This window comes from Podarcis gaigeae (assembly GCF_964106915.1).
Source record: "Podarcis gaigeae genome assembly, chromosome: 1".
In the NCBI taxonomy this organism is placed as follows: Eukaryota; Metazoa; Chordata; class Lepidosauria; order Squamata; family Lacertidae; genus Podarcis; species Podarcis gaigeae.
Window position 1 is genome coordinate 95,781,686 of NC_139678.1, and position 12,624 is coordinate 95,794,309.

A 12,624-nucleotide genomic window follows, 5' to 3' on the forward strand; every position below is an offset into this window, starting at 1 on the left:
AGTATTATTGTGGCCCACTTGGTAAGGTAAAAGGTAAAGGTAAGGTAAAGGACCACTGGACAGTTTAGTCCAGTCAAAGGCAACTATGGGGTTGCAGCGCTCATCTCGCTTCAGGCCGAGGGAGCTGGCATTTGTCCACAGAGAGCTTTGCAAGTCATCTGGCCAGCATGACTAAACTGCTTCTGGTGCAGCAGAACACTGTGATGGAAACCAGAGCGCATGGAAACGCCGTTTACCTTCCCGCTGCAGCAGTACCTATTTATCTACTTGCACTGGTGTGCTTTCGAACTGCTAGGTTGGCAGGAGCTGGGACCGAGAAACAGGAGCTCACCCCGTCATGGGGATTCAAACCGCCGATCTCCTGATCGGCAAGCCCAAGAGGCTCAGTGGTTTAGACCCCAGCACCACCCGTGTCCCAAGGCCCACTCGGTATGAAAATTTGGACCACCCTGCCCCAAACCCTGGAAAGCCACTACCAGTCAGTGTAGGCCCTAAGCTAGGTGGGTCACTCGTCAGACTGCATACGGCAGCTTCTTACACTTGTAACATAACCCATAATTGTGCTTTCAACAGAAGAATTGAGATCTCTTTAGCAAGTAGGCAGAGATATATTCTGAAAAAAACCCCTCTCTCTCTCTTTCTCACACATACACACAAACATTATTTAGCTTTACTAACCTTATATAGCGGACGTCTAACATCAATGGGACAGTTCTGAATTACCTCGTCTACTACTTCTGAGATAGGCTGTGTGAAGTCTGGATTAGCAAACTAAAAACAGAAGTATGTTATCAGCAAAGAACTGATTAGGTTACAAGTAATTTTATTGCTTAATGGAGCATTTTAAAAAACAAATACAAACAGGTTTCATTTTCCATACATGATACTGAAGCATCAGCCTTCTCTTTAACGTATTAGAGGCAAGTGTAGATTATTGCAGATTTCTAAAGAAAGCATTAAGAAAGCTAGATGAGATGAATTTAGCAAGATGGAAAAAACTAAGACACAACAATGTGAGAGACACTATGGAAAAAGAAGCACTAGTTTAATTGAAGGTAAATTCTAATTCAAAAAATATGTTAACTTAGAATCAGTATTTGCTCTGAAGAATAATCTTTGTTCTCGCCTCTCCCTCACCAGCCTCTACAGTCTTCCCCAATGGCTATTTTACACTGTAAGTTTGAGGCAGCTTCTGCCTGCTTATGTACCTCTGTAAAGTACCACTTATTCTCAACGGTCCTGTGTTATAATAATAAAGATCATTTGAAACAAAACCCAAAAAAATGAAAGGGTAAAAAACCAAGTACAACCATATACAGATACTGAAGAACAGGAATTCAGAAAAATGTAAGCCTTCCAATCCCTTTACCCTTTCCATTCTCCCTGCTGTTGCATTGTACTGAACACTTTGGAGACCGCCTACACATCTCAGATGCTAAGCACTGAATCAAACAGTTTTATTCAGCATGAAAAAATGGGAATCAGCTGGAAGAAATATTTATTCCTGTTCCCTCAGCTCACCACAGAAGCCAGATTGGTGGTTTCAAATTTGAAGTGGGAAGAGAGAAACTATTATACAAAGTATGTTGTGTGGCTTTTAGTGATAACAGCTAGATCTCCCCTCCCACCTCCAGCCCCAGATTCTTCTTCAGCGGAGTATCATTTAAGAAGCAGGGGGAAATGCCTTACAGCTTCACGATCCTCAAAAGTTAAAAACAGATTCAGTTGAACATTAAAGCCAACATAATTAACTCGGCACCAAGAAATTGGGTTCTAAGGTTATTTTAAAAAAGGGGGTGGAAGTACGCTGGCTTTTAATTCCAACTTTGAAATGCACTACCTGCCCTACATTATGAAATGAAAGCTGCAATCATAAGTCACACTTACAAGGGAACAAGACTCGTTCAAGCACAACAGTATTTCCTTCTGAGAAGATAAAACTAAAGGTATACTTCTGTGTGCGTTATGAAGATCTGCACCAGTTTACCTCAGGATGAAAGAAGATCTCTGGCCCCAAGAATCTCTCATAGCCAACATCAATGGTAAATTCTTTCTTTGAGATTGCGTTGATTCCAGTATATTGTTTGATCCACTTGGTACCATCTGCATCATACTTGTTAAATTCTTTTACTAAATCAGGGCAGACATAACTAAAGCGTTCCTGGAAATAAGATGCAGGCAGTTACAAAAGAAATTCCCAAAAATCTACTAAGGTTTTATATTTGATCAGTTTAAATGGAACAGGAATGAAACTTCCTTTAGAAAACAAAAAACAAATGAAAACACCAGAGAATTGTTGAGTTAATATTAACTGCATACATTTAAGATAATTAGCACTCAGCGCTAGACACAATTCTATGCACCACTAGGCAAAAATTCTTGAGACCTGACAGCCTAAACTATCTTAGGTGGGGGGTTTTTAGTTGGGAGATGCTAACTCCGAAAAATGCATGCTCAAATGTACTATTGCCATGGTTACATACCATACCATCATACACTTTAGAATTTAAAGCTGCTCAGGAAAAAAAGAAAAATTCATGAAAAGTAATTATGACTTTTCATTATGCAAAACTAAGTACTTTTTAGTATTAGAATACCTTCCTAGCCCAGAGAATTAATTAGATTACTGGCAATTTGTTACCACCAAGATAGCATCTTGATTTCCAATATATAAGTCACCTGATCTGAATTGTTAAAGTTAATACCAGTAGTGGCACAGAACATATATATGCTGTGTCAGTTTTTGAGTCTTACTGAACCAATCATTAAGTATCTATTTGCTTTTTAAAATATACATTACCTTCACCGCTTTAGCAGTTTCCAATGATTGTTCAGGAGGGATTCCTACTTCTCGTTCTCTTAGCAATTGTTGAATAAAGTAAGTTATATCTCGTCCTGCAATTGGAATATGTTTGATACAGCTGCCAATCACATAACCTTCAGCCTGAAAGTAAAAAATAATAATAATAAAATCCTTCAATGAACTTAATCCCAAATACAAACTTTAGAGACATATTTGTGAACACTTGAGTAGGACATATCGCAAGCAAGTCCTATGTTTCCATTTCTCTACTATCATCTCAAATCGCGCACTTTCTGTTGCATGGATATTTCCCTTTACAGAACAGATAATGGTGGATTTTCTACACGCTATAACTTATACCAGCACTTAATTAAAGTATCACCTACAACAACACAAAGCAATCTCTCCACTCTGATTTCTAATGAAATGAATCCTGGAAGTATTAAAGCTCTTCTATTTTTGTGGAAAAAGAGGGGAAATTTGGTAGCTATTTATCACTACTGCAACTAAAGGATCCAAACTTAAAATAATTCTGAAGATCTCTCTCTCTCTCTCTCTCTCTCTCTCTCTCTCTCTCACACACACACACACACACACACGGTGTGTGTCTTTAACATAGTGTAAACAGATAATGGTAGACAGAGATATATAAGGGGATCATCAGTCTGGTACAGTATAGCCTTCCTCTTTCACCAGCTTGTAAGGCAGAGGAGGAGGAGGAGGAAGAAAATAAGGGAAGTAAATCTACACTGGATGAAGTGCAGGAAGCTTAGTTTCTGCCCGCATGATTTTTGTTTAATGTGGGGGTGGCAGCAGCACTTCCAAAGAGATCGCCATGTCTTCCTTAAAAGCAACAAACCCCACAAAATTTTCAGATTTAGCTGAAGGATACCTTCATATATTATACTGGGAGCATTGCAGATTTAATCATTAAAAACTTTCAACAAGCTATAAAGTTCAATTATATACCTAAAGCAAAAAACAACAACAAAAAAACAGATTTTCTCTAACTCCAAAATAAAAATAAGAAGAATACGTTCCTAAATGCTAATTTTAGCACAATCTTGTGTGATATATAACACCTAGTTCACTGGGGAAATGCTGAACAGAGCTGCCAAGACTATCCTTCCCATAATAGTGATAGTTTTAGAAGCAGTGTTGTTCCACAAACCGCACCCATATTTATGTGTACTTACCACAGGAATGACGTGAGTGACACCATCCCCACTGTCTATAACCGTTCCAGTCAGTGTTCGCTCTCCTACTTGTCTTGATGTCCAAGATGCAGCTAAGGCAAGGACGGCCTTATCCAAGGAAACAATTTGAGATTTAGTATCTCATAACCAGCCTAAAGGCCTATTCTTCAAGATTGCCACATCAGACAAAAACCATTTAACATAGTTACATTGCACCATGCAGCAGAAGAAAACAAGAAGTAAGAAAACAGAACAAAGGAACTGGAAATAAAAACCCTAAAAATGGTATTCAAAAATTGGTAGATTTTACTTTCTATAATTGCAGCAGCACCCAAAAGTTAACCAGAAAAATGGAAATTTATTGTAATTCAAGCTTTGGGAAAATCTAAATATGCATTGATATATATATAGGAACTACCTAACTGGTACTATATAGCTGAAGCCGCACTAGTTTTAAACAGTCTAAAAACTCAGGCTCCTTTCTCACATTACCTTGTAACGTAGGGATCACTGCAGCACAGCTCCTTTCTGTTACCATGAAGGCAACAGCAGAAGATCTGGCTTCTGAAAGGAGCTTCTCATAGAAATTGCACCCCTTTTTCAGGAGCTGACAAGGGAGCCATTTTCCCATATACTCAATCAATTACTGTGGGCTTTATCTTCCCTGTGTTGGTACCAAGGATATTATGGGTACTAAAATATTATTGTGTTTCTGAAAAGCTTTTCTTTAAGCTAATATTATATTAAATTCAACAGTTTATAGCAAAGAAATGTCAAATTATTGCTGCAGATCTTCTGCAGAAGGATTTAGGTGCAGTCAATAAAAGTAAGGAGTGCAATGAAGAGCCGTGCATTCAACAGAACATAATGAGGAGGAACTAAAACACTAATGTAGACACTCAAAACAGAAAGGTTAAGGATCCACATCCTCACAAGCCTACACAAGACGACAGCTGTTTTCTGGAAGTACGGTAGGTTGAAAAGATTAGCATTTACAGTAAACTATATATGCAGATCTGAATGGTGAAGTCTCTGAATCATTATCTGACTTTTCTCTTAAGAGGCAAAGTGCATCTTATTCCATAGATCAATCTGAGACAGAGAACTCTTCTTCCTGTGACAATTTTGCTGTTGTCTCCCCTTTGAAAGAAGGCAACGCTGCTCTAAATCTAAACAGCTATACATACACATATGGGGCAATGTATGTTTATGAAATACATAATCTGCTTTTCAAAAAAATATTTCAGAAGAACTTTATGTGTTTAACATTGAATTTTCACTGGTATGAATACTGGCCCCAAGAACAAGGTGAATTGTTCTGGTCCTTTAGCAGGATTAAACCAGAAATTACTTTTTGGGTCAGAGTCCACATGAAAGGTTCCAAATCTGGTGCCAATCCCAATTTCTGCACAACAGCTTGCATATTCTCCTCTTAAGGAACGTTACTTAAAACATTTATCTCAACTGTAAACTAAATGATGTTTCACCTGAACAGCAATGTAAAGCCCGGGAACATTGAAGGACTCAAACATGATTTCTGCAGTATATTCCCTGTTTTCTGGAGTATTTAGAGGGGGTTCAGTCTGTAAAGCAAAATCATCCAGTCAGCTCAGTTGAAACACAGCTTTTTACAGTTGAGTTGTACTTGTAGAAAAACAACAACAGAAGAACTTACTTTATCTTAAAATACCCATTCCTATAAACATTTAATGTGTTTGAGCATGAACTATATCACAAATTCAGAAGCATGACAAATCCAAATGATAACTGTGTTTCAATCCACATTCTGGTTCCGGAAGGAAAGGTTAGTTAGATCAATTCATATCGGAATTCACGAAGAACAAATTCATCTGGCATTTCTAGTCAAAATACAGGTTTAGCATCTCATTTGCTGTTTTGGATAATAAGTCTCATGCCTAGGACTTATGCCTATACTTAGAGTTGACTAAACTACATTAAGCAAAGTATCTTTAATATAACAATACTTCTGTTATAATAATGTACCTGTGTGTTCATTTTTCCATTTGCCGTTTTATATAAAAATAGAGAAATTTAACAAGCTAATTTGCATCCAATTCTGAAATATGACATAGGGGCCATATAGATCCTGGACCCATTGTTAAAATCAAAAATGTTCTCATGTGAGTTAGAGGCCACTCGAGGCCTATTTTCTAAGAATCCCAGCAGAAAAAAGTTGAAGAAACCAAATGTCACTGACTAATGCTTGTCTCTAAGCAACAGCAGCTGTTTTAGCAGTCTTAATTCTACTCAAACACCAGATATACCCCTGTTGCATCACTGGAGAAATACTTATGTAAAATGCAGTTGCCAGGACACCATTATTCAGCTCTAGAGAGAGCTGGTGCAAGTTAAAAGAAACAGAAACTGAAGCAGTCATCCAAAATTCAGAAGCTCTGTGGCTTTTAACACTCCAAAAAGAAAAACTCCTTTAATCAGTAACTGCTACCGTGCATGTGTTCAAGCTGCTACTTCTGCTTCAACTCTCTTGCAAGTTAAAATTTATTCTACACTGTGTGCTGAGAGGATGTTGTGAACGCTTAAAAAATAGAAGATAGGCTGTACTCACCAATAGAAAATAATGATCTTCAGGTTCTGCCCTTAAATATTTAAAGATTACTTGTTCCATAAACCTCTCCATCAAATCCCAGTCTTCAACTATTCCATGACGGATGGGCCACTGTTGAAAATGTTGCAATTAAAAGAGGGGTTTTTTTAAGGCATTTTAAGTTATGTTAGAGCTACATAAATATAATTCTGTATAAAGATGAAAAGAACTAGTCTGCAAGGTATTTGCTCAGCGTATAAATTGTTCAAGATACTTATTCTTGTGTGTAGGATTTAAGGACTACATCTCAGTCTTTTCAAACATCCTAGATAAAAACAACAGTACTCTATATCCCAACTATGTTTTACACAGCTATGTTGCTCAGCTGAATATCAACTTAACATAAAATCATAAAACCTGCCCTGTTGGATCCAAGTAAGGGTCCATTTAATATAACATCTCACTCACCCCCATTAGCAACCTCTGGGAAACTCACAATGAAACATAATGGCCAAATTCCACTGATAATTATTTAGTTTCTGGATGCACTGTTGATGTAACTAAGATACAACATAACTTTTACTATACAGTTTTGAAAAAACAAAACACTGGATTCCTTGAATGAGGAGGACAAGCACAAAACTATTTAGGTGAAGAGCGCCACCAAAAAAAATTAGTGACACAACTCACCTTCTTCATGTTGATCTATGCTATTTCACTGCCTAAAAGGATCTTTCACATTAAGATCATTTGCTCCTCTTTTAATTCAAAGAGAGCTGGATGGTCAAAGGTAGGCCCATATAGAGCACATTTTGTTTGGTAATGTTTCATGCTGGTTCTGAGTTATGGCATTTGGCTAAGTTTTTTCTAGTGACTTGCGCACAAATGTGGCAGTTTAGTCACAGAATGTGACCAGGGGACCATTTCTTCAGCGAGATGGCTGTGACCCAAGTGATGACCCTTCTCTGCTGTGACTTCCAAACTTTAGAATTACATTCCTGAGGATAACACAACCTTCTTCATTCTTTAAAATATTGCTCTGAGATATTGGCTCAACTACCAGGACAGAAATGTATTAAATAAACTTGCAATCTTATAACCACAAAATATTTTATTCATTCCAACCAGAGACTTGCGAGTTGCAACATTATCATTGTTTTATGGTACTTTATGCATTATCATTCTATAAAACAACCTCTGTAATGAGCAGGCAAATCTCTACGGCAGGGTAAATTGGTTGTGTGGTTTCTTTTTTATTAAAAAGTAGCAAAAGTTCTAGTTGTAAATACCTTTGTTGCATATGTTGGTTTTTCTATTGCTTCATCCCCAATAAAGAAGTCTAGGTCATCCACACCTTTCATAACCCTTCTCTGTGCTTGATCGACAACCTTGGCAGATTCCTTGATAGCGATACCTTAAATGTGGGGGGGGGGGGGGAGAGAGTTGCAGTCAGCCAAGACAGATATGTATCCTAAACTTTCAAAGTGATATTCATTTGTTGCAAGTACTGCCAAGGAGGAGGTTATTCATTTAGTGGGTACACAATCTAACTTTCTAAATAGATACATTTCAAATGACTTTGAGGAATAGACTTCAAGTCACCCACAAGGAAAGTAATCTGTAGGTGCAGTGTGCTTCTGCCACATAAATCTATCAGGAACTCGCCAATTCTATAGCACCAAGGAAGGAACTCTGTACCACTTACTGTATGTACCCTCATTGCAGTTATATGTCTCCATTCCTACGCAATAAGTTACTGGAATTTTATTACATTTCTACAGCTTCCCTTTTCTCATTTAGTTTCTCATCCCTTTTCTCATTTGGTTTCTCATGGCCTCCTTTTCTACCACATAGCATTAATCTCTCAGCACATTCCTCTACAAATCTCTCATTTTAGTTCTAAATGTACATTTTTACTGAATAAGCAGAAGTGTTATAATAGAAAATTGAGGTACTGGGCCAATAGCCCTGGCCAGAAAATTTTATTTGTTTGTTTGCTTTTTGCTTTTAGGCATCCTTCAGTCATTTCAATTCGGTTTTATTAGCTATCACCATCACAACTTGAAGAAGCAACAGATCTTGGGTAGGGGATGGGGTGGGAAACAATGCAAAAAGCCTTTCCAAACTCCACTTAATAATTTTGCCCTTGTCCAAACTTAAGATGTAGTGGAATTATTTTGGGCAACTTCAGAGCAAGAAGAAAAGAAGAAAAACAGCACCCTAGAAAAGCAGTGCCCTGGAAATTACGTCTGGGTAGAAGAAAAAGATGGGAGTTGTGCCGGCAAGAAAGTGGTTGTTTTGGATTTGTGTGCCGCAAGAATAAAACGCTTTAATAACAAATAAAGTTGTGTTTGTACTGCATTGGGCATTAGTGTGCACACTGATTAAGTCTAAAATCTTTAAAAGAAAATTCAGTGACAGCTTCTTCGGAATAGTTTATCACAACTGCAAATGTGTTCAGTACTGTAAAGATCAATCAATGGCATTTTGAGCCATATCACACCATCATGAATTAAGGGGGGAGGACCTGAATATAAATATGACTAAAAGTTTCCTCCAGCATTAGCAAGGAAAGCAAGAAAAGGCATAGCTAAATTTCTGAAAGCTCTTTTTACCACATTGATTACCTCAACCTCCTCCTACCTGTTAAAAAGCCTATCTCTGCCGTAAAAACAAAATCCACAATTATGTGAGATATTTATGCAAAACTACATGTCTAATGTAGATGTTTCAAGTTGCAGTGCACCATCATTCCTTATGAAGGATGCCACCAATGACCAATGCCACCCTTCAGGATACTACAAGCTATAATGAACATGAAGAACTTGGCTAGATGGGCAGCATATAAATGTACTAAATAAAGGACTCCCTCCACCCAGTCCCCAGGTTTTTATTTCTAACTATCAGTAGCCATTCCAACCAGGCTATCGAAGGAGAAAAGATAATGCAAGGCCTCTCCATCGGTCCTGCTGAAAGACTAGGTTCCACAAGCCTTCTCCCATGATACAGAAAAACGACGAGAACAAGTTTATATTCTCATTTTCAAAGCAGCCCGGGATTGTTTAAATTAGTATTAAAAATCAGTACTTTTCTAATAAAGATAATCCTATTCTGGAGCATGAATTACAACAAGCAATTGCACTTAGTATAATTATTCATGAACTTGGCCTTTGGGGATGGAAGAGCAATAGATGTTTTCATTTCATCAGCTGATATTATAGCCCCTTTGATCAGCAGTTCCTTTCAGACAGAAATAATAAATTGGTGTGAGTTTTCTTTCTTGAGAGCAGCCTCTCTCAACCTCAGGTCCCCAGATGTTGTTGGACTGCAACTCCCATCATCCCAAGCAACATCTGCAGACCCAAAGTTGAAAAAGTCTGCTCCAGAGGATAAGAAGAGTGTCAGGGCATCCGTAACAGTTTTCCCATGAACAGACTTGAATTTCACAGGACACATAAAAAGAATAAGGCACACAAAGCAAGAGGAGCCAGCGGCACTTGCTAATCTAGGGCAGGCAAGAAACAGAACAGCTGGGAAAAGATCCTCCAAGACTCAGCATTGCAGTGCTAGAGTCTAATTAGAATATCTTTTGCTATTCTGGAGTTTGTTCTTCAAGAATGATTTGAAAACTACACAGTAATTTGCATCAGACATTGTATCAGTTGTATACATAATGCTAAACCACACCATGGCTAAACATTAATACGCAAGTGTGTAGGTACTCATAGTAAACATCACAACCATTTCACTCCTTTCTTGGTTGTCTTCCTGCCATTCTACCCATAACTTTAAAAACTTACATCTCATGGTTTGTGGATGAGGCAAACCACAAGCCCAGGTTCAGATATAACCATGGCTTAGCTCCACGTAGCACAGTAGCAGAATGACCACGGGAGAAACAAAATGGCTGCAATGTTTACTGTGAGGAAAAAAACATTTAAAAATATACACCTATTCTTGAAACTAAGAACTGGATATATCTTTGGACACAAATATAAACTGATCAAAAACAAAAAACTTACATGATGGAATGATGAACTGTGGCTCTGTATTACCAGCATATCCCAGTTTGGTATACCTGTAAAGGCCAAGAAACAGTAATAGGTTACATTACCAGTCACCAAACGAAAGGCAGCGCTTACAAACCAATGTCATAAAAACAAATACTGTTTCACAGAAATATTCCCACTGATATCCCATCACTGATGACTCTTACTGTGAATTTTTACCACTTAAAACACCAGACCAATTTGAGGATTTGCATACCTGAAACATAACTGCTTTCTTGATAACAATGATGCCAAAGCTATATTATTCAACCCTTAATCCACATGAATTATGAAGATAGACTGCTCAATGCAATATTATTGTTCTAGGCAGAAATCCTAAACAGCAAAGGCAAAGGTGCAAGATACATGCATACAAAACCACCATGTTTTTATGAGTTTTGCTGCAGCTAGTAAAGTAGCTGAAAAGGTTAGCAGCTTCTTCATTTAGAATTTTGCTTCCCTTGCTAAATGAGGTGATCAGCTTTGCTACAAGTTTCAAAACCCATCTAATTCTATGCACATTTCTCGAATTGCAGCTTTACTCTGTTAATTAAGGAATGCAATTATCTTGCCTCCCATGAAGAACAAATATCACCATTCAAGTCAAGGGTTTCAGTGTTGCAGTCCATATTTATAAGACAATGTTGGCTTATAAGACAATAAGGCCTCCTTGAGGATTTTTAAATTTAATCTTAAAATACCATGTTTAGCATTTCACAGGACTTAGGTGGTGCATGCTGTAAAGAAGTATAGGTGGAATGAGCTATTGTAGATCATAGGCAATTAACCATATTTTACTGAATCATCGCCACTTCATGTACTCACATCTAAGTGATCACACTGTACTTAGTACTTTAACATACAGCAAAGCAATGCCTGGCAACCACGCACAAATTTAACAACTTGTTCTCCCTCTGTCTCTCGTCTCTGCATCAAACCTCAGTTCTCTAAATTTTTCACTTTTGCTCTTTTGCAAATGGTGCACAACTAATTGCTTTTCCTTCACACATTTGCCTTTATTTCCTATCAAAGGCAAAGGCTTTTTAAAGGTCTTTAAAATGCCTCCTTGCATTGCACTTACCAGAATCCAATTTGCCTTCACCATCTGGCAATCAATGACATGTACTTTACGCCTTGCTTCTTTTCCTCTTCTCCATATCCTATACTTTTTTAGATTATAAACTGCTGTTTATTTTAAAAATATAGTACCTACTATAGCTTTTAGTCCTTCAAATAATGCAGGCAGGAGCTTTGTTGGAACACCCAAAATATCCTTTTGGGGAACAACTGTGCTACACACAGCACCACTGACTGCTTAAAATATCAGTACAGCACCAGTCCAGAGGGGAGAGCTGGACCTTAGCAATGGAGAAAGAAGATCATCTACAACAGGATCACACATGTTGTCTGCTAGGTAAAAAATAGAATAAAAATCACAACAGGATCCCTAGTGTTTTTAAGTATGTGCCATTTACTCCAGGCAGTGCACAGAAACTGCTTCTAAATAAAAATCCTGTTTTCAAAAATGCTATTCAGTTATGTTTAACTCAGGTAACTCATACTTCTCCATCAAATTTGTTAAAATTCAATTTTAAGCATCATGATGCAAGCCTAGTGGAATATTTATAGGATTCAGTAACCTGGGAAATAACCCATAAACTCATCATAAACATAAGTAAGAAACATACAATATTAACTCAAGCAAACAATGCTTGTGATTTAGAGAATGTTTCAATACTAGATTTTTTAAAAATGAATGTAGCAATTATTAGACATTGCTATGATCATTTTAATTCAGCTAAAGCCTTGCAACCCTTTTCTTGGTCCAGTTCACAAAAGCACCATGAGAAAAGCTGCTGCTAATGTGCATTTTTATATATGGGAATGGATACTGAGCCTCTGCTATAGCACATTTGGAAAGCTGATCAGGGTCCGGTATGGTTTCAAATTAGATGTGGGACCGTGTGTTGAGATTCCTCCATTGAAGGGTGTTGGACTAGATGATCCTTG

General features: G+C 37.7%; 1 protein-coding gene across 2 annotated transcripts in view; it reads right to left on the bottom strand.

The window, feature by feature from the left end:
- ACTR3 (actin related protein 3) overlaps window positions 1-12,624 on the bottom strand; it is a 35,179-nt gene that overhangs the window by 4,316 nt on the left and 18,239 nt on the right. Inside the window, exons 2-9 of one of the 2 annotated variants that reach the window (XM_083712122.1) lie at window positions 10,588-10,643; window positions 7,855-7,979; window positions 6,587-6,697; window positions 5,487-5,582; window positions 4,000-4,107; window positions 2,801-2,944; window positions 1,988-2,161; window positions 679-771 (exon numbers count right to left, since the gene is read on the bottom strand). In XM_083712122.1, the coding sequence (XP_083568248.1) occupies window positions 679-771; window positions 1,988-2,161; window positions 2,801-2,944; window positions 4,000-4,107; window positions 5,487-5,582; window positions 6,587-6,697; window positions 7,855-7,979; window positions 10,588-10,643 (907 nt within the window). Of the gene's footprint in view, window positions 1-678; window positions 772-1,987; window positions 2,162-2,800; window positions 2,945-3,999; window positions 4,108-5,486; window positions 5,583-6,586; window positions 6,698-7,854; window positions 7,980-10,587; window positions 12,611-12,624 lie in introns of both variants that reach the window. The other variant, XM_083712123.1, reaches the window with a different exon arrangement.